The sequence below is a fragment of the Varroa destructor genome, unplaced genomic scaffold, assembly GCF_002443255.2.
Source record: "Varroa destructor unplaced genomic scaffold, Vdes_3.0 BEIS01000002.1, whole genome shotgun sequence".
Classification (NCBI taxonomy): Eukaryota; Metazoa; Arthropoda; class Arachnida; order Mesostigmata; family Varroidae; genus Varroa; species Varroa destructor.
Window position 1 is genome coordinate 23,765,422 of NW_019211455.1, and position 27,507 is coordinate 23,792,928.

At 44.1% G+C, this 27,507-nt stretch overlaps 1 protein-coding gene across 4 annotated transcripts in view; it reads right to left on the bottom strand.

Moving 5' to 3' along the window:
* LOC147757548 (uncharacterized) overlaps positions 1–27,501 on the bottom strand; it is a 145,123-nt gene extending 117,622 nt beyond the window's left edge. For all 4 annotated transcript variants that reach the window (XR_015321906.1, XM_086981078.1, XM_086981077.1 and 1 more), the window contains exon 1: positions 671–27,501. Coding sequence is in view for 3 of the 4 variants with exons in the window: in XM_086981078.1 (XP_086837204.1) it covers positions 671–943 (273 nt within the window). In the remaining variant the exon portion in view is untranslated. The remainder of the gene's footprint in view (positions 1–670) is intronic.
* Between the last annotated feature and the right edge of the window lie 6 nt (positions 27,502–27,507).

The following is a 27,507-nucleotide window of genomic DNA, read 5'->3' on the forward strand; positions in this document are numbered from 1 at the left end:
GGCGCATTCAAGCTCCTTGAACGTCTGCTGTGATTAATGGAAGCTAAATGGAGAAGGGCGACGTTTTACAAGTAGCGTTAGGCGCCGACGGCGACGAGTGGCGCCCAGTCGGCCCGGGCATACGCTTGATGGAACTTATTATAGCGGGCCTTGCTTGTTCTCAACAAGTTCATCACATCTCGGTATCCTTCTTGTGCAAGGTCTTCTCTTAAAATTAAGTAAGTGATTCTATAATATTTAGACTAAAATAGAGAGAGAGAGAGAGAGAGAGAGAGAGAGAGGGGGGGAGGGGGATAGGAAGAGGGAGAGACCTATGCCTCATGACTCCGTTTAAACAACGCTTTTTGGTTACATTTTGCCATTTGTGAACTTCATAAATAGTTCTATTATGGTAACATCAGTTGCATTTGGACGAGCGCAAGATTCATAGGACATGTTTAATTTTTTTTAAGGTCAGCAGTCGATCCGCTGTTGTTTAGTCACAGATGTGGGCGATGGTCCTTTTTCCGTCGATTGCCAGCAAGAGTACTGCAACGTCTCTGACCCTCGTTGGCATTGATTTGGCACTTTACACGTTCACGACGAAAAAGTAATACTATGTGAAGGCGACGTACTTCGGAATTAGCATAGAAACTTTGAGATGTAGACAAACAAAGAGCGTTTAACTTACTACATTTAGACGATAATGTGTTCGTTGAAGTGGCTCGCCATAGCAATGAGTAGGGGGCGTAAGGCTAACATTGATGCATTCAGGTAGAAGTCCAAAGTACCACTTAGAGACGACTGACGACGCAGCGCGACAGTTGCTCAACCGAAACTCGGGCGTAATATCAATTAAGCAATTAAGTAAATTCATCCTGTTTGTGGCTCTTCGGCTTCGCAAGCTATTATACGCGGTGATATGAGTAGCAACAGCAGTACTATCATCATCATGAAGACACATAGTCTCTATCACACATTCAACGTAGGGGAAAAGGCAGGCGATGCTATCAATCGCTCGGCCCACTAGCCGGCTAACAGACCGGGCCGGGCCGGGCCGGGCCGGGCCGGGCCGGGCCGGGCTTTGCGCACCTTACACCGCACGGCGCAAGAGGAAACCGGACTAGGAACAAGTAAAAAATAGTGTTTTTCTTTTCTTTCTCAAACGACGATCGCAGGCCAACCCATCACGTGAATCTATTTATATATAATAATGGTGGACATGGCACATGTATAAAGGAGACAGTGTTGTTAATGCTGATGCTGGAATTGCTGCTGGCGCGGCCGCCGCTGCTTGACTAAGCAAAGATTTATTGCAGTTCAACGGCAGGGGTACTATAGTTGTCAGTTAGATGGCAGGCCACCCCCTACGTAAAACTGTGAGTCTATCTGTGTGGTCCAAACCTTAATGAGTCGGCGAAGAGGGTAACGGCAACTTGTTACATGAACAAGTCAATGCTGTATGAAGATTGTATTTTATGTAGCAGTGAACCGTTTCTGTCTTAACATACGAAAGAGTTTTTTGTTCACTGTCTCTTCCCTGACCATCTTCCTTTGTCGTTTTGCCAATGGCATGCCTTGTTCGCTTGTCATAAAAAAGACTGCTGGTAAATGCATTTGGTATTCAATCGATCAGTATTAACATCACCCGTTCAGGTACCCATTAGTAATCGATGGATTACGAGGGCCAGCAAAAACAAAGAAGAATCTCCATCGTGCCACGTAATGATTGTTTTTTACAGCGATGGACGATTGTTGTGATGTATTCTATTATATTGGCGCCGATTGGTATCGGCACTGTTGATTAACACTATACTGCACTGCGGTGCAGTGACGGGCGTGGACAATTCTACTTCGAAGTGTGTTCTTTGTACTGAGTAGATGAGATTAGGGCCGCCGTACCAGTGGATACGTTCTACGAAGGCATACATACATACATAATATCATATAGTATAACTGAATATAGACGGCGATCTAATTAATTTGCCTTTCTAATCAATAAACGAGCTAGTACCTATCAGCCATCGTATACGAATATATATATGAACAGTACACTGTTAACGCAGTAATTAATACTTCAAGGCATACATACGCACTTAGGTGGTTTATGGCGAACAAAATGAAAAAAGACTGACCAACTACGCGGTCGACGGTAACGTATCGCTCCGGCAAACGAACTCACTGAAAAACGGACCCAGAAAAAAAGGGAGAACAGGCCGACAGGTGAGGCAAGTATCCGTATAACGGGGAGCTGGTCAGATAGTCGATAGGTTGAGAATGATGGCGGGTCGAAAAAGCAGTATCCAAAGGTGGTCAGATTCGTAGTGATTCAGTTGTGGCAACATTGTGCCTGATCGGCCTTACAGCAGATTGACTATATTCGCGTTTTATGCCGTCTATCGCTTGCTACAGTAGGAGTCGACTACCTGTTGGCCCCTTATGTCCTTACGGCGGTAATAACGGCGGCAGCGACAGCGGCAGCAGCAGCCACGTCGATAGCGCCAGCTGCGACGAAATCATTTGGTTTTTTCTACCACGACAACTACTAGTCAGCCTGACGATACAGAATGACCCGTGTAGCCAATGCAACTATAACAGACGGAACAGTAACAACAGCAGCAACTATATCAAAATATAACAAACCGCAGAAGCAGTAGGATCAACAAACGTTGTCTAGTTCCGTTTCAATTTGCCCGCAACCGCTGTTCCCGCCTCGTCGATTTTACGCGATGATGGCCGATTAGTCAACGAAGCTACAATCCCAGCTGGGCAACGATGCCTTCAACGCATGTAGATCGCTTTCAAACGTTTCTGCTCCTGCTGCTGTTTCTTTCAGATGACGCTTACCCGTGCTGTTGCTGTCGACGTCGTCGTCGTCGTCGTCGTCGTCGTCATCGTCGCTGTTGATTATTTGGAGAAAGCGCTCTCAATGCGTGAGGATTACCCGCAGATTTAGGGGGTCCATCTACCTCATCGAGTAAATAAAAGAAAGGGGAGCAACGCAACAATCAGTGAAGTATCACCATATTTTGAACGTAGAACATGTGCGAAACAGACGGTAAGAGCCAGCGCGGATGACGAGGTCACTTTTCACAACCTCACCAACATCAGCGACAGCGCCAACACCAACAACATCGATTTTAATGTCATTTTCATTTAACTCGCTGCCGGAACTAGTGTCTCTGTCGACAGCTGGAGGAGTCGCTACTGGTTCGGACCCTCCGCCAGACCCATCGTCACTTGTACGGCAAATGCAAAATACTCCGAGTTTTTACGGCGAGCACCGTACATCAGTTATCTCCTATGTAATCCGAAGGTCAATTCAGCAATATCATATGCAGCAAAACTGCCAACTAGTCAACAGCAGTAAGTTCTGTTTGTATTGCTTTTGTGCGTATATCTCCAGTGTTCTCCTCGCCTCCACGCTATCGAAGGCCAAGGCTTATCTCAGGCTCTGTTCAAGCTGAACACAGATAATGACATTCGCTTCTAGAGGATTCTCCGTTTCTAAGTAGTATAAGATGAGGTGCTGCTCATGCGGCCGTAGCTACTACGAAAAGCTACACATCGCGCCTAAATGAAGTTCGATAAACAACAGCGAAAACGGGAATCTGAGAGCCGCTCCGAGCTAAAAGTTGCTGCCTTCAGCTAAAAGCTGAGCGCGCACGACGGCCTAATCCGAAGCGTGCAAAACTCAACGACGCATGCAGAGCGTCAGTGCAGTCTGCCATTGAAAATATCGGCTCATATGCGTCTTATTAATGAACATTGCACATCATTCCTAGTAAATCCGGGCCTGCAAACTTTTTCAAACATCACAGTGTATAGTAACGTTTTTTCCAAATGGTAGTTCTAACTTGTCTCTTGATTAGAAGCATGCCTTCTCAACGTACATTTTCTTTATGTTAGGGGTATGTTAGAGGTCTTGCTCGTGGCGATTTAAATAGCATTAGTCCCATGCTTACTCTGTTCTGATATATTTCTGAATTGATCGTAGTTGTTTTTAAGGCCGTAGGAAAGACAGGTCGAACAAGACCTCCTGATTGGTGTAAATACGAGAGAAACTGAAGAACGTTACTAAGCTTTTTTGTCTCCGCGAAAGGGTTGTCCATGTTAATTAAACTATAGACAGCTTTTGTTCTGTTATAATATGTTACATGTAGTATAGTTTTTACCAACACGATCCCTTCAAGTGCTTTTTGTACTAATTGTTAACTATCAGCGAATACATATGGGTCATTGAATTGGGTTTCTAAACAAGCAGCATGCCTTTGCTATGTCACCTTCGAGAGTATACCATTACACAGAAAAACAACTCTATATGTAACAAGACAAGCAACAACCCCCTTCGCACTTAGTACAAGAAATTGGGGAGCAAAGCATAACGATCTGATGCATGTTAGTTCTGAGTTCGCTTGTTGGTAGTCTCAGGCACTAGGACTAATATTGATTTACTATTATCGCCCACCACCGTTTATGTCCGACTGTGCTTGCCAATTTAATGAAAACAAACGATTCAATTATACAACCTACGTATGCATAATTTCGGTAATTCCTCTTCATCCTAGACGAGTTCGTCAAGCCGGTAGTAAAAATGAGATATCTTTTCTGAGTAACGGTTTCATGATGAGCCATCGAAGAAGCACTGACGGGATAAACAGACCCTGTTTTGATTAGATAGATCAATCATAATTTTTCCAAGCGAAAAGCGAAAGAAAGACGAAGGTTAAATAGCTCGACCAGACAAATTGGACTGCTCCGATCCTGCGACATCAGCCCATTGCGTCCGTTGCCATTTCACTAGGTCAAACAGGCCAAGTATAACACAATGGGCATCGTACGTCATAACGTAACCCAACCGCTTTTTTGCTATCTTTTTTTTTTTTTGCTAAAAAAGGAATTTTGCATGCTATCTCAGTGCAGAATTTCCCTTAGCGTTTCAATACTGATTGGTAAATTGCATCCAATGACGAAATAGACAGGGATTTCAGACAGGGATTTTTTGAAGCTTCAGCGTTTTTTCTTTTTCAGTTATATCTGGCCCACAGTCATCGATGACAGTGCATGCGCTTACTGAGATATATCTAAATCTGTACAGGTGCACAGACGTAAGCAAAATTCTGCATGTAGTCGTATACTCCTATAATATTTTTGTAAATTAGCTATCGTACCATTCCGTGCGCATGCTTATCACCTTCAAATATGACCTGGTAAAAGTACAGTCTACCATCGTTTTGACTGCGCGCGCGTGCAAGTCCAAGTTGATTCTGTTGGTATATCACGAGGCTAACTAGGTCTGTACCTCTCGATTCTCGCTAGTCGTCGTATCTGACTGGATTCGTTCAATAGCCATTATGAGTTACTCCGGCTGTTAGCTGCTTTTAGTTGCAGCGGCAGTATCAGCCGAAGGCGAGCGTCGCCGGGCAGACAGCGAGACATACAAACCATGCAGAACGATCGTAGACTTACCTTGGCGTATTCGTTTTCGCCATTACTGCCAGAAAGTCGCCCGAAGAGAGGACTATACGATGGACTTAACCGTTAGCGAGAAAGTACAGAGAGAACGAGATAACTAAATAGAAATAGGTATTAGAAGGTCTAAGGCGCTCTGCAGTTGAGCGGAACCTTAAAGCTGCACAACGACAACGACCCGCCACATGATACTGCGTATTCGCATACGAGCCCTACATACAACAAACAGATATAACGTCCCAGATAAGTCCCAGGGAGGTATCTGCTGAGTTATGTGGTTACAACAGAAAGCAGGGAAAGCAGACATTGAAGAAAAACTACTAGAAACAAGTGAGACAATAGCAAGTGCGGCTGCGGCAGCGGCTGCGGCAGCGGCAGTACGCTAGCACGATCAATACACACGCGTTAGGTCGGCAAGGCTGCTAGGAGCTTCGCGCTAGTGATATACAGAAAGCCAGATCAGCAGACCTTGCCCATTTCTAATAAGTTTTCTAGTAGTTGTTATTGCTGTATCGTCAGTAACGCAAAGGCTTTTTGTGGACGTCGCCGATCCGTCGAATGTCGACTGACCGGTTCTACCCAATCTTAGGTAGGCTAGGTTCGGGCCTCTTGCTAATGCTCGCCGCTACTTCGCTCCGGTACATCGAAGCCGGTAGTGCTTCAGCGATACTTTGTATACCGGGCAGTTTGTTGTTATTTGAGTCGATTTGCCTTATAGCACAGAAATTATCCTATGCTAAATTGAAGTGTTCGCCCCCTGCTAGCAACAATAGCAGTTCATTGTCTGGGCTGTTGTCGCTCGTAATTATTAACTCGCGGAATGGTAGCTTTGACTGTCGATCGTAGAAGCTACACAGACACATAATGACCGTACGAAAATAGGTAAACGCTTATTCTATCTGAATATATCAAATCACATAAAATAAATTACTATCGTAGTCTTGTCTCGCTGACAATAGAGGTAATAAATGCCACATTGGGATTGCTGCACGCTGGCAATCGATAAGGTATCGCGGATTGAAGATCTTGCTTTTCGGTTTCCTAGCTTTCCGAGTCTGATACGTCGAACTGAAGCGATTCGGCGTTCCCGGAGACTCCCTCATCTCGTTCTAAACCATAATTTCCCATGACACTCGGTTCCGTTCTCAGTCGTAGCGATGAACGATAGTAAAATGTCGAAGCACAGTGTAACACGGCATTACGCCTGGGATGAAATGGAGTGGGAAAGTCGTCTGATATCTAGTCGTAGTATAGTTACAGATTAAGCTAGCCTAACGTGACGTTCGTGACCTATTGACTGCCGTTTATGTGCGTGGTGTTACTGGACAAAAGAAGCTACTGAGGTCGCATGTTCGATGTACAGGTTACGGCAAGGATGAACAGCCAACGACATCCCCATTAAGGAGTAATTACAACAAGTTATCTAATCCTTTTCAACTTTGCAGGAACAAAGCTTCACAAGAGCTTCATTCATCCATTGCTTACTCTCTATCGATGGGTTAGAATGAAGAAACTGTTATTTGAATCGACGACCAATACTGAAATACCACTAGTGCGCGCGCTCAAAGATTCTGAGCACTGTTTCCATATGCCAAATTATTTAGGTTTATCATAAACGTATTTTTTGAAGAACTAGCTCGATTAGTGCCATAGGTTTCGATAGCATACTCAATCGTACCTCACAGATTCGGCCTGGTTGTACTTTCTTATGGGCACATTGTGATTCTGGCAAAGCACAAAGTCATCATCACTCTACGTTTAACGTGAAACTATGTTAACAATTTATAAAGCTCACGTAAGCAATCGCTTGATCACATACACTTTATTCTACAACATCCTATATATATATATATATGGTACCCATAACCCGGTATAGAATAAAAACAGCACAATGATATAACATGAAAATGCGTGTGTCAATATTCTTTCGCCCCTCCTGCTGTGAGGCGACCATGCAGCAGGACCATGGTAGAAAAACGATAGGAAAACCTTAGGTTCCCCCTCGTTCCATGTCCTAGTTAGAGAAAGTTCTAATGTATCGCAACGGTTACAATTATATTAACTTAAAAACTCATCTATTTCTCTGTTCCATTCCATTTGACGAACCAAATCTACCGTTGCTCAAATGAGGATCGATGCCGGTGTCTGGCGCTCTTAGCGTAACAAATAGCTATTAGACTGTTGAAACGGAAAGTAACGCTAGCGAACAGTGGAGAAGCGGCTAAGAGTGGGGGAAGTTGGACACTGCAAGCAACAGAGAGGAGACTCGAAGATTTCGAGTGCTTGCGAATTAAGGTACTTATACTGCTGTCGCAGTTGCTGCAGTTCTCGTCTTTGCAGTGTTCTTCTCCTCCTTCTTCAGCTGACTAGTCACTTTAACGTTACGCACTTCAACGCTGCTTAGTCTGTGCTCATGAAGAGGACGCACCCCAGCAAACAGAGCCATACGCGCAATCATCATCAGTATTGACTCGTTGTCATTCTCTGAAAACTCAACGTTATCGATCTGTATTGATGCCGCTGTTGTTAGTCTTCGTCACATCGACGTCCTTCCACCATTACTGTCACTGACTCTCGAATTCTCGCCGTTTCCCCTATCCTTCTTTCTCGTTGACTCGAAGACGCAAATAGAAAATAACGTTTTATTTTACGGCATCCGTCACCAGCGGCTTCGTTCGCCCACACATTAAGCGTAGCACGTAAGCTTGCCCAAACGACTGGCAGTGCATACCCTGTTTGTTGTTGCGAGGGCCCAATGGTGTTGATACTGTATTCCACTACGTGCGAAGTAGACGGAAATAGTGGTCGTAATAGCGAAGGTTGGCGGCATCGAGAATCTGCGGACGAAGACGAGACGCAACCAAAGGCGCGGCTGTCTCCGCGGCATTTCTCAGAAACTCGCCAAAAATAGAACATCAATTCAATGAACCTAAGAGAACGAGTTGGTAAGTAAAATGACACTACTAGTAGTATCTGTAGCGTCGAGATCTGCAGAGATGTATCTGCGTAGCGGTACGCCAGCAGCTGTTTGCTCTAGTTGTCGCTGCTGCTCCCACAATAGCAACTGTTGCTTGGACGGCCAGTGGTTGCTCGTTTCGTATCGTTCTCAGCGTTTGAGCAGGCGCGTTCGAACGGAGAAAACGCTACATCGTCAAAGAGAACGTCGATCACCAATGGTTGCAGTAGCTCGTCACATATATTGCGAATTGCTCTCATAACAATCGGTGCCATTTTCAATCCCGTTAGCAAGTTTGCCGCGACGTCCGTCGCACTAGCCGTTCTTACAAGCGTTCGTTTTCTCCACTTGTACGTGCGGTCCGCTCAGCAGTCGTTGGCCCTATTCGGTACGTTCGCCGAAGGCCGACAACAACTACGAAAATGCCCGCGAATTCTCTATAGTCCTGTCCGTCAGCCACTCGTGATGCTATTGTTTTTCAGCCTTTCGCTTCTACCGTCGTAGCGAGTCAGCGATGGAGCGGCGAAGATGGCAAAATAAACAATGTGCATAAACCGATAGAAATCCATCTTTTATTCTATGGGCAAAATCATAGTCAGTCATCGATCCCGCTAAAGTGGTCTAAAGCAATAGCACCTAGCGTTGACGCCGGTCATGCTGACATGCCTGTGATACTGACGTAGTGCTCGAAGGCGGCCGTAGTTGACACGCAATCAAGATGTCGTCGACCGTGACTTCGGTGTGATGGTGGACACGCGTACCGTTGTCACGCCGCCACATCGATGAGGTTCTCAGTTGAAAAGAATAACTCGGCTACAACTGCGTCCGTCCACACGGTCTCCTGGTAGCGTCCCCGTTCAAGCACTGTCCGAAAAAAACCAATCCGGTCTCTAAGGGAAGCAATGAAGAGCAGTCGAAAAAGTTGAAAGCTGCTCCAAGCGTATCGCCGCCCTGAAGCTGATCTCAATTGACAGTGAATGACGAAGCAGTCGTGTGAACCGCACTTCAATCTTTGGATCCTCAACCCTACTTCAAGGATAATAAATTTCAATAGGCAACACGGATCACAGATACGTGTGGAGTGGGTAGATACGCGATAATTTCAGGACTGTCGCCTGCTTGTAGGTCTGTAGACTTGTTTTTGTTAACTATTTGTGAGAAAAAAGAACCAGCATGGCTTAGACGCCGTTTTTTCTTTGCTTTTCATTTTTGATAAAAGGCTTCGAATTGTGTCGATCCAGCTGATCGTTCCTCGGAGCAAATCTGCATGAAGCTATTTTACTTAAGCTTTCGTGCGTTAATACCTAAATCCTTGATCTGTGCGTAGATCTTTACGGTAGTTATGAATGGTTAGGTCTCATCAAAGATGATGAGGTTCGAAACAATTCGAACATAATTCATTTATTTCTGACCTTTTTATTGTAAAAATATAACAATACAATATATAGATTTAATTACAAGATATAATGATAACAGCTCGGACGGTCAACTAGCTTAGAAATGCTGCAGGACGCTTGAAACACGGCCAGCGCTCATCCAGTCGTAGACCATAGTTCAACGCATGCCGCTAGTACAATAAAACGAAGCAGTACGTAGATTAATTACACTTGTTTGAAATACACGAGTGTAACAATATTGTCTATTTGTTTCATCACGATTATTTCCAAGAAATATTAGTGAGCGATCGAAGGTGACACGGGAACTAACTTCGAAAAAAGCGGGCAAAGCGAATATACGAATAGAGGAAAACGCTGTACGACACTAATCGCGACTGTTCGATTTCGAGGCGCTGCCTCGTCGCTGTACCTTTACTTAGCGCCGTTGAGGGCTGTCATCTCGAGAAATGAATATTCCGCTGAAGAGACTCAACTCTCCTGTTATCTGTCCTGCACGCCCTGTTGCTTTTCGTCTATTCTTCCTTCATTCGGAATTCATTCGGAATCAGTTCCTTCGGATAAGCATTCGTAGAACGCCCTTAACCATTCGCTTTCAGTTGGCTTGCCTCCTTTCATTCGTCATCGATCCTATATCTCACTGGAATTCGTTTTCAATTTCCACTTGCTTCTTCGTGTTTCCGTCTTGACCACCTCGCCATCATCCATTCGTTCCTGCCTCCTGGTTTCCTTCGAACGTTTACTGATTTTGCCATGCCTTTGGCAATCATGGTTTGGCCGTGTGCTCTTTCGTGTTGTAGTACAGCATCAGTTTTTACGTCGGTGTCCAGTATTGAATCTACGTCTTTGACTCGAATTGAAAACGAACGACGAGCAGAGCGCACCACGCCAGTCAAGTTCAAATGTCTGCTTTTCTTCGTCACTGTTGCCGCTCGCCTCCCTGTTGAGAAAAAGGGCGAGGAGTGGCAAGAAAGGACGAACACCACCGTGAGTGGCAGGCAACCGCTGAATCGTTCTACGGCCGCAGCGGCCATCAGCAAATTTTGTCGGCGCTGATTGCGCAGCTAACCACTAGTCCGTCAAGGATGACGTTGCACTACGCTTGCGCTCGTACTGCAGTAACTGTTATTACATCTTATGGCTCCGGCATTGTGAGCGAACTATACCAATTAAAGCATAATTAGAGCATAGACTATGCTAGATGAAAGGCTTGGTGCGCCACCGTCCCCATTAAAAAGTACGAGCTGCCTGCCGCTAAATCAATGCCAGCCAACAGGATTTTTTCTTCCCGATTTCTCTCTTGCGGCCGCAAAGTTGGCTCCTGCCATGGCGGTCTAAAGTAGTACGAGTTTGCGACGTTGCGTTCAGACTCTCGGTGCACCGCGCGATTGTTCCGCGGCTTGCGTTCGAGCTTGGCGGCAGAAGTAGCAGACGTTAAATGGTCCGCAGGAGGAAGGTTATCGAACAAGTCGGAACGGAGAAGAAAACCGGAAAGCTGTCTGTGCTTTGGTCCTCTTGTTCGTGCTGTTTCCGCCCTTGTGCTACTGCTGCGCTAAGCGTTAAGCCGCTGCCGCATTCCGTTGGCTGTACCTATTACATAATTATAATACAATTGTAATTATCACTGTTACATTGTCGTTGCTAACGTATCGGCAACAACTGTAAAACTCGTCCTGGCAGAGGTCAAAGATCAAACGGGTTAAACCACTCATCGAATGTCGATATTGATTGTCCACTCTATCAATACTAAACAACCATTGATGCTTTCGTTCCTGTAGCAAAATTAACGGTGAGCGCTCGCCGACAACCGCCACGATAGCGGTTTTGGGTGACTACAACAGCCATTGCGAAAACGACGAACGATATCTATTAAGAAGTACGTACGTGGTACAAATAGAGTCAGAATTCTACTGCTAGACATCGCTGCTTACGTGACGACCATTGTTCTTGTAGTCCACCCACGTCGTCTGCGTACCACCGCTAGGTGGACGGAACGCGACCGCTCAACACCCTGAGACATATCACAAGCTCGATTATTTCATGTTTTTATTGCGATGGCTGGCGCCGCTCGTAGGTGAGCACGATACCGCTACCTGGCCTACGTAGCGGGCCTGAGCTCGCGCGAGCTGTTGTGAAGCCTGGTAAGCTTTTTCGGAACGGCGGCGAAATACAGCGATTTGGCTCAACCCCCTGAATCCTGCCGCGTCCTTCGGCAGAACGCCACAGAAAACCGAGCAGGCAACCAACAAGCCCTCACAGGGCACCATACAAATTGTATCAGGAATGCCCAGGCAACAGTATCGAACAGCGTTCGAAACGGTGCTTTTTTTACCGACCAGGACCAACGTTAACTAACGGTGGTTCACTAACGGCCGTTAGTCGACAGCGGATAGCGCCTGGATGATGATACATGGTTAGTGGCTCGGCAGATCGCTGATTTTTGCGATGAGCAAGCGAACGAGCCGCCGGATCAGTCAGTCAGTCAGTCAGTCACTTATCAAGCTAGCTAACAGCGATATTTGTTGCGACTCCAAACAACAGGAACAACAATGTGGATATCACAGAGCATTCTTCAGCTAGAAGAGCGGCGCCGTATATATATATATATATATATATCATGTGTTGATGGCGATGGTACTATTGATGCTGCTGGCAACTTAACTATTGCTGGGAATCGGGGCCCCTTATAGCTTCTCCTCGCTTCTGCCGAACAGTGGATAGCAGCAGTGGCAGTATTAATTACTATGCTTACAAAGGCAGCATGGAGAAATATGCTAGCTAGGAGAATATAAATGAAGGAAGCCAAAACAAGCTAGCGAACAGGTATGACGATTACTGATTAGAATCGCGGCCGCACCTCTCGTTTTGTGCTTTTACTGCAGGCGATTCTTGTGTGCCAACAAATTACTATAGCACTATAGCAGTTTTCCTCAAAACCCGCGCTTCAATTCCAGACAGCAGTAGAGAAAGGAGTACATATCGACGCGGCCATTACGTCAGAATCCATTGCGACAGCGTTGAAATGGAGACCGGTGGAGGACGACGCCGCCACTGTATTTCTGCCGAAAATGGCACCGAGTGTATTCTATAACCATAGCCGTTGTCATTGTCGACGCCATGATTACTGTGTACTCAGTCGTTTGGTAGTTTAGCGTTCACCGCTATCCGCTGCTTCTGTCAGGACCGCCGACGACGAACGGGGATCAGCTCGCTTAGTCAGTCTACCAGTGAACTCTTACACGCTCCGAGCCATTCGGAAGCATCCCGCGTCGAAGCGACCTGCCGGTAGCGAAATCGGTTGGCCTTGAACTTGTGCTCAACGGGTAAGGCAAGTGGCAACGTGTGCTTTCGCCAACGGCATCAGCTTGCCAGTCAGTCCAGCGAACTCACGAGTCAGACAAGCCAGACCCGCCGGCAGCCTTGTCGTTGTCGTCGCGGTCGTCATCAGTGGTCTCGGCCGCAGTATCAGCAGGCGTTAGATCAACGTCGGAGACAATTGTTCACATATGTATATAAATATATATGTATACATATAAATGGAGACAGAACAGGGCGAAGCGGAGCTGCACACGCAATCGACGTTGTTCGTCTATCGTAATTTAACCTATTCTACTCTTGCCTTCTTCAATCGAGACGAAGAATCTGCCCGAAAAACCTCAGTGGCCTACTCTGCTGCCACTGTCAACAGGAGCGCCAACAGCTACATGAACAGAAGTCACCTCCCGATGCTAATGAAGTATTGCTTCGTAACAGAAGCTGATCGGCGGTCGTAGGTAGGAAGCAACGACCCGACTTCTCCACACACTAACATCTTTTACTGCTTTCATCATTCCAGCTATAGCCGATGCTGTGAACTCGCTAACTGGACGCCAGAGCTACTCGACAGGCAAAGCTTGCGTAGGTTCGCCCTCGTGTAGATCACCCTAACGTCAATGAGCTGGCTAGTTTTTTTCCTGTAGCATATATTTCCCTCCGAAGTTGTCCAATGATTATACAACGAGTCCAATGATAATCACGGACGTCCACTGCAATGGTTACTGAGCATACTTACTTCATGGCTCATGCTGTCATTAGTCTTTGTATAATGGCTCATTATGATTGGATGTCGCAGAGTTTCAGCGAGATCATGCTGTTAAAATTTTACAAGTCTACGCAATTTCAACCGTACGGTGGATGACGAGACAATTTTCGTCTCGTCGTCACGCCGAGCACTTTGTCTGAAACTTGGTCTAAAATGGCTACGGAGCGATGATGACAGATCATTGCGACTATCGCCACTGCAGAAGATCACCACTATGATGGCCGTTTTGGTCGGCCGGACAAACAGATCGGTAGGCTTCAACTAGAGGTCTATTTGTCTGGCTACTGCTTTTGCCCACTGGCCGTCCCTGAAGCAACCGCTGTATCGAGAGAAGGAATTGACAGTCGCCCATTCCGTAGGTAGGGCTTATCTCGAGTGCAGGTCGAATGAAGTGCGATAGTGGTAATGATTAGACGTCTGAGAAACATCAAGATGCGGCCCCAAACAGCGGAACAAAGAGGAAGAACAATCGAAATATACGTAATACACAGCTGAAGGCATATATAAATGCTGCCTACCTAATTAGCACTGGTAGCAGTAGCATAACGTTAGCCTAAATACAATAGTACGTTTCATAGAGTCTGCGTAAAATAGCGCCGAAGGGATCCCCCTAAAACTGGTCGTGAATTGTGAACGAATTTAATATACACCATGGTACTATAATGCAATCACTTACTTAGCAAGGTTCGATCACGCTGGTAAAGATAGGACCAGCGGTACAAGGCAAGATAGGCAAAAATTCTATTCGTTTATTGGCCGTCAAAAAAGTGCCTGCACCGTCCATATACATCTGGGTTTTTTTCTTTCGTTATAACGCACACAGCTTTTTTTAATTAATCGCAGTACGGCTCTTTTTTTTCTCATAACTGTCGCTGAACCGTTCCATTGATTGTATTCTTTTCTTCCTATGCACTATACCAACTATCAGTTCCAACTCACTAGGATATTTAACTGGGAACTTACTTTACTACGCAACAAGAATTATTCATTGAATCCTCTGAACGTCGTGAGCAAACATCCGCTTCGAGATACACTAGCAGAGTTCCGTTGAGTCACCGAAAACACAGATATGGTCGCTCCCACTATTTCGAGTTTTATGTCCGGTACGGCCGTTAAGCATTGCTTCAGACGGCTGGCCCTCTATGCATAGGTGCAGTTCGCACTGAGAGCTAAAGGGATTTTTATATAGAATTTTTTTTACCTTATTGTCCTATTTGATACGGAAGTGGCAACCATAGCTCGACACAAAGAAGACCGACTCTCACGTGTGGTACACCACTTGAACGATAATGGCAACGAGAAACCTGTAATAGCAGCGACTGTGTAGATTTCTTCGTCCACGTCGTGAGCCCATATCTCACAGACTGGATAGGCAACAACTCACATCAAGGCTGACAATTCGCAGTTTGTTCTTTGCAGGTTTCTGTGGGGGGACCGAAATGGGTTCAGTTATAGCATAGATCCCCTTTTGAATGTAATCGATCGATAGAAGTACATTGAAAAAGTAGAAGGTGACAATTAAGCGAGAAAAAGGTTAACGCGTTACCACTGCACCACTACACGAACTGACGATTTCGGCCATTACTAATACTATTATGTACATAGCAGCCATTTCAATAGGCGCACAAGATGTTACCCGCCGAGGAGTCCTTTCGATTGTAAATCCGATTTAGTAGTTATGGGGCTCACCAACAAACTGGCCTTTAGCAACACCTAATAAACATTCACCTGATAGAGCCTTCGCAAAAATAAGCCACGAATAACGGCTTCGAAACGTGGCCACCTACACAAAACGGTAGCAGTACTAGATAATTAGACTAATTTTAAAACGCAAATCAATTGAGACTGCTTTCTTAGATTCCCATCCGCTTTCCCTATGCCGTGTGCGTGCGGGCAGATTGCTCGCAACCCCGCCCGTTAATTTGTTTATATGACTACGATAATCAAAACGTAGGTGATTTAAACCCTACTCAACTATAATTGACATAGATGTGCAGAGATGCCTGTGTGTCATCGGCAGGGCACTGAATGCAAGCTATAATGTAGATATGAAAACGATGTACAGAATCGCTGATCTTTCCACAGGATTCGGCTCGCCTTGAAAAACAACACCTAACAGAAGTTCTGCCCTATTGCTTTACATGTCAATGCTAACTGTAAGTTAATCAAACCTAACCTAACCTAACCTCACTGAAGAGCTATTGTGATCATCAATGCATAAATCTACAAATGAATGTTTCTGACAGCCACAACTATATGGCAGTCGAAATCTTTGCTAGGCAATCGTTCTGACCAAACACTGATGACTCAACAATGCTCAAAGTAGGGCAGGAAAAAACAAACCGATAGGTTTGCAGTCGTACACAATGGCGTATCCGTATTTAACGAATCGCGCAGACACGTTCATGATGAGATGATTAAAAACGTGAGATATCCCATACATGCAATCGCCTATCCACTGGTTGTACTACGGAGGTCAACAGTGAAATAGCGGAAGGACATGAGCACACCCTGTGAGATCGAATCTCGCCAAGCACAAATTTCATTATCATACCGATGATCTGCTGCTATGGGATCTGATATCAGCAGATATAAGCACAGAACTTGGCAGTTAGGGCTTTCGCACTGATGTGGTCGGCAGGAAAAAATTTCAGACTACGAAGCTTAGGGATGCGGACACGAGGCGTTAATTATCTCGTTATTCATTAACGGGAATACAGACGATATTCGTGGTACCGGGGGAGCTAGCTAGCTAGCGGACCTTCTAACGCGACGACGCCTAACAGTTGTTCGGTACGCAGAACTTTTTATGTCTAACGAAGACCAATACGGATCGTGCACGCCAAAGATAAATACAAAACATTTGCGCGTAAGACAACCAGCAAACAGTGGCGCAAGCCGTAAAGTTAACAATCACAAACATTCGATAGATGAAAAAGTTCGATTAAGAAATTGTACTTTTAAGTTAAAAATGTCGAACTAATATTTTCTTTTAGTTAATTACACGCGCTGCCCTATATACTTCTGGCAACTTCAGTCCGCATTCATTGACGAGAAAATGCGTGGCCTTATATATGTTAATATATACAAATGACAAACAAAGATATCTGGCGCAACACCTACCCTTTTCTGGGTAAATACAAGTATCTCTACTATGCATCAGTGCTTAAATCAGTGTTTCAATTAACTGTTACTAAAAAAAAGAAAAAGATGTTTTTTCCAAAGATTTGAGATAATTTTTTTAATCATAGTACACGGACAGCTTTGTAAGTGTTAACTGGGTACCAGCGGCGTCCCCTATGACGAAGTTGCCAATCTTAGATCGATCTAGATTAAAACTGCTAATCCCTATAAAATGTTCTCATCTGTTCGCGAAGCAGAAATAACTGTATAGCTCTAGTATACGAACCGATGCGGCGTCAGTAACGGCGCCAGCCAAAGTAATCGCCGCACGACGCGTGCCCAACGCTCCAAGCAAATAAGTACTGCTACTACAGGTGAGCGGAAGAAACACGCCGGGCTGGAGTAAAACAGAAGGGAGCGTGCCATTGGCAGAGTTATCCAAACATTAGCATCAGCATCACGCCCATCATCGGTAATAGGAGCAGTCGTTGAATGGGGCTTTGACGGCGCAGCAATATCTCTCTGCGCTCTTCTTGGCCCTATGCGTGCTGTTGCCCTTCCAGTTACCTCATCGCCCATCTCTCATGCGAATTCATCTTATCTACGTGCGCCTGTGTGTGTGTGTGTGTGTGTGTGTGTGTGTGTGTGTGTGTGTGTGTGTGTGTGTGTGTGTGTGTGTGTTTGTGTGTGTGTGTGTGTGTGTGTGTGTGTGTGTGTGTGTGTGTGTGTGTGTGTGTGTGTGTGTGTGTGTGTGTGTGTGTGTGTGTGTGTGTGTGTGTGTGTGTGTGTGTGTGTGTGTGTGTGTGTGTGTGTGTGTGTGTGTGTGAATCTCTGACTGTGTCATCGTTCTTGTCGGTCAAATAGCTCAGTGGCTTCGACTAGTTGTCCGTGTGCGTCTGTCAGCCTGGGGTCTATCGGTCTCGCAGCCGCTTCATCCGTCTATTTGTTCGTCTATTCAGACATCTATCCGGTTGTTCAGAATCACTACATCCGCCCCCGACGTTTTTCTTGGTCTCAGATAGAAACCACCACAACGGCAGCAACTGCAGTTGCGACGACAGCGGAACCACAGGATACCGATCAACGTAACGGCTGTAGCTCTGTATCTGTGGAAAATGCTGGCGCTATAGATCCCACTGCCACTGCTGTTATCGTCAGCAGTCGTTCATCAACCGGCTACTATCGACTGTCCTCGAAACTATTATAAACACAGCAGCGCCAGCGATAAGTAAATACTTATAACAATAATAAAAGGTCTGCTGCAAATGACATTACTATAAAGGTGATGATTATTAACATCAATCGGGTCAGTGGTAACCGAGATCATGAACCCGCCAGCCCTAGAGGGCAATGGGTCTCTAACAGCCCATAAAAATAACAGTCAACACCTGAAGTTTCAGCAATCATCTGCTCATTATTATTACAGCATGCGATGCATGAGCAACAATCATTCTCGCAGCGGAGCATCGCAGTTCGGACGCGACGATGCCGGAACTCCCCGGCTAGGGCGATTTGCCGCGCATGGATGGCCTTTGCGCCGCTGATTACGAATTACGGGAGCAACAACAATGACGACGATGGAACAACAAGGCTTACCGCTACCACAGTCGACAACAGCGAACAGTACTAATGATAGCGTTGGCAATTCCTAGAGAGCTCTGCTGGCACCCGTGCGATAGTAGGCATCAGGGCTTGCTGTCGGATCGGCGGCCAAGGAGAAAGACAGGTACCAAGACGAGTGCATCAGTACTCAAAGTGCACCAGTACTTACCACGACCGTCATTGTTATTGCCTTCGTTATCGAACTATGCCATTGGCCACCGCTCCGGTGGCAGCTAAAATTGACCGCGCTCTCATCCACGAGGATTCATCGGTAGTGGGAGCTTATAGAACATACAGGGCCCACTGCCTGAATTGGGACACATTTCCACGTGCTGTTTGTGGTAACTAGCATGCTATTCTCGGCCCTAGAAAGAGTCAACTCTTTATATAACAGCAAACCTATAGACTCGTCATCACCGAAACAGAATGATCGACTTTGGTCTAGATCATTTATTAGCCAGTGTCTTCGCGCTCAGCGAAAACGCACGGGGGCTGTAACTTTTTTAGTTGACTTTTGTTGCCTGAAGGAAGAAAACTCTGAGCATGGCTTGTGAGCAGTTGAAGCCCTGAACCTAATAGCAGCTATACTGCGTCAACATATCCGCGAGAGATGTTCCTGGCAGCATCTGTGACAAGTCTTACCATGTACCCATCTGTTTTAGCTTAGATGCAGCTTATAGGCACACTTGGTTCTCATTAAACGGGTAGTAAGCAGGTGGAATCTACACATCGGTTTATTCAGTCGATGAAGATCAAATCAGCGGCACTCTTTTTCGTTGAAGTCAAAATGTATTTCCGTAGAAAAGCAAGAGAAGGGAAAAGATTTTGTCAACACTTGATTGATCATTATTTAGATTAGCGAATGCTACATGATTTATTGAAATAGCTCACTCACAATGAATTTTATTTTTGTCTGTCTCTGAAACGCTTATTTTTCAAGGTGACGTTTGCTGCAGTGGTAAGACTACCGAATAAGCTCCCCTGAAGTTTTAACGATTCTTCAATGTCCACGCTGTAACGTTGGTTAAAAGTAGAAAAGTAGAATAAGCTAATACAATCGCAATATTAGGAGTAAATTGAAACAGAATGAAAATGAACATCATATCTTTATAAAACTGAACCTTTGAATCGGAGCTAAATGGTTAATATCGCTCTTTTACCCCCCGCCCACCTCTGGGGTCCCTACTCCTGAGGCTGACGTTGGAGCGGGCGCGGCCGTGACCGCCGCCGTTGATGCCTCTATAGTTTTTAATATTCGGCATGCAGATGTGGACAGAACAACTGCCTACTGGATTGACCTGCTAGAAAATGTTATTCGATAACCTTCCGTCACCATCCTTTCTTTTCCAATCCTTTTCTTTATTTGCCCCTATTTGTTCGACAGAGAAACGAATTCACTGGTCTGATCCGCTCTCGAGGCGATCTGTAACATTAGCAGTCCTTCACTGTCGTTAGCTGTCCGTCAGAGAGCGTCGCTTTACCGATCAATACTCTAACAAAGCCCTCGATACTATGTCAGTATCTTTCTATGTGCCCATCTACTCTTAAGAGAAATAAAAGACCATCCACTGTAGCCGCAAATCTGCACTTTAAAATAGTGAAAGTAGTCGGCAACATTTCGCCATAGCTAGAATGCTGATGATCAGACTGTTGTTGCTCTTTGTGGCGTGAACCATCTCGGATCTACTGGTAGATCACTGGGAATAATAATCACAATAGATAAATGCGACGTACCGATACTTCTTCGTAACAGAGACTGAGCGCGCAGGCCAGCTCTGCCTCTACCGTCTACTGCTTCCTGCTTACAAAGGTGTATCGTATTGTTGTCCGCACTTCTAATCAGCGTCTGTCAGGTTAACAGGTAGGATGAATCCTGACGCCCACCACCGAGATAAGATCGACTAATCTGCTTTGCATGGACGTGAGCTACGAGAATCCATATGATACACCATCAAAACAGTTAAAAATACTATAGCATTTGCTGATTGCAACACAAACAAGTTCCCTAATGATACTTTACAGTATGACCAATTATATATAGGAACAATTTTACTATCTACCTTATCGCTGATCGAACATTTGTAGGACGTTTAAAGGCTAAGACGGCAGTAAGGCAGAGCTTCCACGATAAGGTAGATCATGAATCACGCTGATTTCTCACAACTAATACTAATAACCCGTTAATAATAGGCAAACGTAGTGTTTGGCACACTGTTGATCATCAAATAAACATTTTCTCTTCTTCTTCTAATAACTAGTTAGTGTTAAGCTAATGGCGTGATCCGTGATATGACCCGTTTAGAGCACCAAAGTTATTGCATACTATCTGGAATAACAACATCATTCCACTCATGATTCTAGCCAACTTCATTGATCTTCTCTCGCTGTCTTTAATTTTTATTTCCGAAGGAAAAATGCCTCCAACTAATGGATAGGAAGGATTTTATTTATTGTAAAGAATCCCTGCTCTATAGAGTTCTTCTTCTTTTTTTTTTTGCTTTTTTTTTTTTTTTTGCTTAATTGTTCCTGCTGCTGCTGCTTCCTCGCCTCTTCGTTTTCATTAGCGTTATCATTATCATAATTTTATATTTCTTTTTATAATATAAATCAATTTATTATTACTGTTATAGGTATTTTTATACAAAACTTTAAGGCACAAATTACAATCAACGTGAATATGTATGTGTGTCTATGTGTGTATATTATTCATGCCGTACCAAGCGTCTGTTCGTTGGTTTTGGTGGTTGTTGTTGTTGCTGCTGCTGCTGCTGCTGCTGTTGCTGCTGTTGCTGCTGTTGTTGTTGTTGCTGCTGCTGTTGTCCCTGTTCCCTTTCACCCTCTCCATCCCCCCCCCCTCCCCCCCTCTCTCTCTCTCTCTCTATCTCTATCTCGCACTCGTTGTTCCAATCAATTTTTGTTTTCACTACTATTCATTTAACTAAAATCCTATTTACCGCTACCGTTTTACCCGACTACGATGTTCGTATTATTTGCATTGATCTACTCAAATGTTTGTTCATCCTACCTATCACTCACTGCGTTTAATCTCCATTCACTATCTGCCCAGACCATTTTTGTCCCTTTATAATGACCAGCATGTCTTGGCCACAATTGACCCTCATCAAGATCTCCACCGTCATCATAACCAGCAGCAGCAGCAGCAGTGCCATCATCATCATCGTCATCGTCATAAGCAGTAGCATGTACCTCATCCTCCCCATGGTCTGGTTTCTCGCATCTACAGCAAAAATATCTTCGACTGCCTCGCTGTACAACTTACGCAAATCCTTCGTGCTAGCTAGTATTCTTCTTCTAGTTTTTTTCTGTTGTTCTGCTATGTGTCCTTCTTTTTTTTTCTAACAAACACTCGTATGTTCATAGCGATGATCGCGCTCACTACTGGTCGCTAAAGTCCAACCGCTTTCACTTCCGTGAACTTCAGCTTCACAAAGGTCTGAATAGCCGAAGTGAATGGTGAAGGGGGTGAGACCGGCGAACCTAAGCTTTTGTGGCGCTCGCTCGCTCGCTCGCTCGCTCGCTGATGCAAGATCTTTGCTAACCTCTCAGTGTAGTCGTGCCTGCTTACTTACTCGTTTCGACTTCATCTATCTACAAACATACGGATTGAATCTAATTTTAATATTGTTATGTGATAAACATCAGAATTATATAGGGTGCCCATAAGCTGGCGGTGTTAATGTTGTGTTATTAATCTAGCGATAAATGCTTGTGTTAAGGATTTCTTGTAGTCTCCGTCGTGTGTGTCATGCGTCGATTTTTGGCCAGTCGATATTTGAAAGCTCAAACGAGAAGCGATCGCCAAACGCTAAATCTATTCGGCCGCAGACCCCTTTAAGTCGATCGTGCTAACGTAAATGCATCTTGCTATGAACAAAACCTAAAATTGGTAGATTTTTTCTCTTTTTTTCTTTTTTTTTTTTATTTTTTTCGAAAAATCACTCTAAAACGTATTACCATTGGCCTTATAGTTTGAAAGCGTTCAATTAAATACACGTATCTCCTCCGTTTTTCTGTATGTATGTATGTATGTATGTTATCCTTACGAAATTTCAGTGTTTATCGTTGTTTTGTTGTGGTATTCAATGACAGCTGGTATTTGATGTTCATGCCGAAATAAGTATCGTTGTATCGTGTAGCCCCTCGTTTCCACGTTTTAAAAACAATTTCATAAGTATTTTACATTTTTCGCCAAATCACAACATCTGTTGTCAGCATTCACCAGGATCAGCATCACTCGGTTGATTCGATCTGTACTTTATATTCAGTTCACATATATTGTATTGTAAATAAACACAGCAGTTGTTTCCCTTTTTTGCCCTCTACAAACAATCAGTGGACAATTTGACCTGACGCACAAACACTCTCTCGATCACTTCAGAATCACCACTTGAATGGATTTGGCACTGCACAAAATTATGTACGTATATCGCATTAAGCCCCCTGTCACAACAGACGTCGTACATACACACTAGCTGCGAATCGATGGCGCCGACTTCGACGAAGACGTAGGAAGTCACAGCATATGATTGATGCCCATTAGTGGTCGTGTAGTCGCAACAGAACTTTCTTTTACCTCGCACATATATATATATATATATATATATATATATATATATATACACATTGGAGTATAAATATGTACATCTACATGTTTGGGAAATTGCTTGCTTTCAGTCAGTCACACTGGGCGTAGCATTTCGCACCCCATCCTCTATTGGTCTTTCAACGTCCCCTTGGGTCCAGCGCCTTGCTTCATGATACAATCGCCTGATCGCCGTTCGTGTACCCGCGAATTTCGACCTCTCCTCTCGTGCAGGGTCTGGGAAGCCCTTACAATGCGGTGTGGGTGAGTAAAGGGTTTCAACAAGACACTTTCCAGAAGCAGTAACTTGGCTGTACACGAACGTACAGCTGAACGTGGTGTCGATCTGCTCGTAGAACTGAAGATGCTGAGCATCAACTTGAAACTGTACCAAAGGCCAATCGGGCAACGTACGAACGTTGTTTCATATTTGATCTTTTTTTTTTAAGGCTAAATTTAGCTCATCGACCCGTACTTTCCACCAGCCATAGGCCCTTCGAAGCTTATCCAGCCAATCACAACAATCCAAACGATTTTACATCTTCACTCTCAGCTACACTTGCCTGCATTTCAACATCGGTAACGCGTATCATTTACGACAAGCGCCTACTATCAGTCCGGCCTTGTACAGAAGACAATCACTCACACAAAATTTTCCACTCGGATATCGAGCTTACATTGCTTAAACTCAATCTAGCGCTTTCTATGTAAAGCCATCATTTCTCTGTCTAAAAAAGATGTTTTGTTGTGGCTCTTTGTGCTTGCTAAACTAACGGCTACCAGCTTCCTGTTGTGTATTGGTGTACTCACTTCATTATCATCCACCTAATCCATTAATTAATTAGTCGTAGATATATACTCATAATGATATATCTCATGAATGCACCATGGTGCAATTGCAATAGAGTTACTAGATATAGATACTTGATTTGAGAATATGGATATATATACACATACATATCAACATAAGTCAAGGTGATAGCCATATACACGCACACATCTATTTGTATATATGCATGATGTGATGTAAAAATAATAACCGTGGAGGTAATTGCAATTACGGTTCTCTCTATATTATATCATGCGTTTTTCTCTTGACCCCACACAGTCTCCCTACAGTGGCTTGCCATAGGCATTAATTAGGTTGAAGGCTGTTTGTGGGCTCATAGACAGAAATCAGAGGTCGAGAAAGATGACATCTATATAGAAGAAGCCGTAAACGAGAAGAGCAAGTATGTTTATGGTGGTATTATTATTATCTAATCCGTTACCGCAACTAAAACAATCTTCTTTACACTGGTGGAAACCAGGAGGACTTGGTTTATAAATTCAATCGCGACCATAGAATTAAATGCATGGCCAAAAATGATGCCCTGGGTTCCAGAGCTTCCAGCAGTGCATCATGGTGTTTAGTTAGCTTTCACCATATATATATATATATATATCTATCTATATATATATATATATAGATAGATAGATAGATAGATAGATAGATAGATAGATAGACAGATAGATAGATAGATAGATAGATAGATAGATAGATAGATAGATAGATAGATAGATAGATAGATAGATAGATAGACAGATAGATAGATAGATAGATAGATGGATAGATAGATATAGATATATAAAATAGCAAAAACTACTCTTACTATAATAAATAACCACTACCGTCATAGTATTATTAGCAGAACCAAGAATTGTTATTGTTAATCTGTGCGTATATTGTGGTTTTAAGGTAGCGGGGTCCGCCAATGGGCACATTCAGTAGACAGCCAAACGAACATGGCTATAATAAGCCTTGTGTACTTTAGCATGTGTCTGCCGAATGCGTTTTTCTTCGTCTGCATTCCTAGAACGACATAGGCGCAAGCAGGCGGGCGTCCGGGTGGGCGCTAGCTATTTCGTTCTCAATTCTCTTTTGCAGTTTTTACATACGGCAAGAGAGAGCGGGGGGAGGCGAGGCGAGGCGAGGCGAGGCGAGGCGAGACGAGGGGCTGGGATAGACAGAGACAGAGACAGAGAGAGAGAGAGAGAGAGAAAGAGAGCGTGGATGGAGAGAGAGAGATGGGGTGGGGGAGGGGAGAGAGTGAAAGAGGGAAGAGCGCGAGAGAGAGGAGCAGCTTTCCTCCGTGTATTCATATGAACATGCCAGTGAGTTTTTGCTTACAGAGAGCGAAGGCGGCCGTCGGCAACTACGCGCGCGCCTAACGCCAGCAACCAATTTCAATGATATAATAATAGTAATGGTATAAAAATGATTCGAAGCTGTACTAAATGTGCTAATTGACTTATATTGTCTCCTAATACAAGGACGCTATTAAGGAGAACAGTTTGCTATGGAACTACATGATAGTTCTCTAGTAATTTCATTCGTAAGGACTTGTGGTGATGATATTCGAGGGGATAAGATGATTGTTTAGTAAACACAAGACTGAGCATTTCATGCTAAATCGCCACTGGCGCTGGGAATTTGAGACGCGTACAGGGAATAATTTGGTGCGTTATCTGCACCAATACGCCGATCACGTCCGGCACAACGGCTGCCCGACGTATCAACCGACTTAAAGGTCGGATCTCTTGACCCATTACCGCTAAACATAGAATCCAGTTACATCTATTCTACTAAACCTATCAATCTAGTTTCCGTTATTAGTTATCTAGCTTCCAGTAATAGTTAATATGCTGTTAGATAAGGATGATCTGTTGCTTTTACCGTTGTAATCGTTCCCATTGCTTAATTGATTGATTTGATATGTGTAATTATTATTATTTGCTGAAGCTTATTAGAGCTACGACGTATATAGTAGAATCTCATAATTCATTAATTTAATGTGTACAAACATGTATTTATGGGTTTATATATGAATTCGAAAGGGCGACAATACAGGATTATTTATATAAAGAGAGTAGTAGTAATATATATATATATATATATATATATATATATATATGCGTGTGTACTTTTTAGGTAATGTTATACAATATACATAAAATGCACTATGTACAGTACGCTTCAGTCCGGACACCCTGACAAACTACCAAAATCTAACTTTTGTGCAGCCGAAGGGCATCCGGCCTGAAATGCAAGACTAGCAGGGCATTCTTGAGTCCTTAAAAGACGTTTATTTTCTTGATCTTATCTTGTCTCCTGTCGTGTTCTCAACCTTTTACGGAATTCCATTTCCTTTCTTCCTTTAATTTTTGCGCGCTATTTTTTTGCCGTACGCGCGTATTTATAATTAGCGGCACTATAAGCATCATTATCATCGTTTTCAAATTATACCATCATCATTATACGATATATCGAGGCCGCCTGTTCTTCACATTGAAGCTTGCTTGCCCGCACTTCGCGTCTACGACTCCGTTTCCGTATGCATGGTACTACGCGTTCTTTCATGTTCATTTGTCGTATTCTATGCCGTCGTGTGTCTGTTATTATTTTCATTTCAAACCTGCTAGTAGTATATCATTCGCTTTTTTTTCTAACCTTTCCTTTTACCTGTCTGGCTGCTTCCCTCCAACTTCGACGTATTTCATTTCGGCAGCTGCAGTCTATCGGTATCTATCGGGTCTTTGCAGGTTCTATTTTTTCTGTCTGTTCGGCATATTGGCAAAGACCCCGCAGCGTCATGATACTATAACAATTTCGTCTGCTTCTTTCTTTCGTTCTTTCTCTCTCTCTATTTGTATCTCTTCCCGTTCTCAGTTTTGTGCATCATCGACGTTTGCGCGCATAGCCTATTTTTCCGTAACATCTGTCTATTTCGTTTCTTTTCGCTCTTCACTTGCAATGTCGCATCTGTATATCGTCTTTAGGCTTTTGGTGTTCACGTGTCGTGTTGCGTTCACACATTCCTTGAAGGTAATCGATCAGGGAGTCGGGTCCCTACCAAGTCGGCCTGTTTGTGCTGCATTGGCTCTAAGATGAGCTAGCCTTAACGACTCCTATGGTTTCGTTTCTCAATCGTTCTCTTGTTAGTCAACATTTTTTCCTAGCATTTCTTTTCTTCTTTGTTACGCATAACACAACAATCTGCCAGTTTGTTACGACAAGCAAATTTGCCCCACCTGACATCATCTGCTTGCCGCTTTGCACGAGCGATTTTTCCTCGATAGTAGTCAGACTATCCTTCACCTCTTACTTTCACCAGAAAAGTAAGAGGTGATTATTTTTATGCCTTCGAGACCGGGACCCGACTAGACCCGCGAAGCGTGAGGGGACAAGCGCAGCCCTGCGGACTGCCGATATTCTCCGGTTGCCCCAGGCCTTTCGGGTAACTATTAAAGATATTAT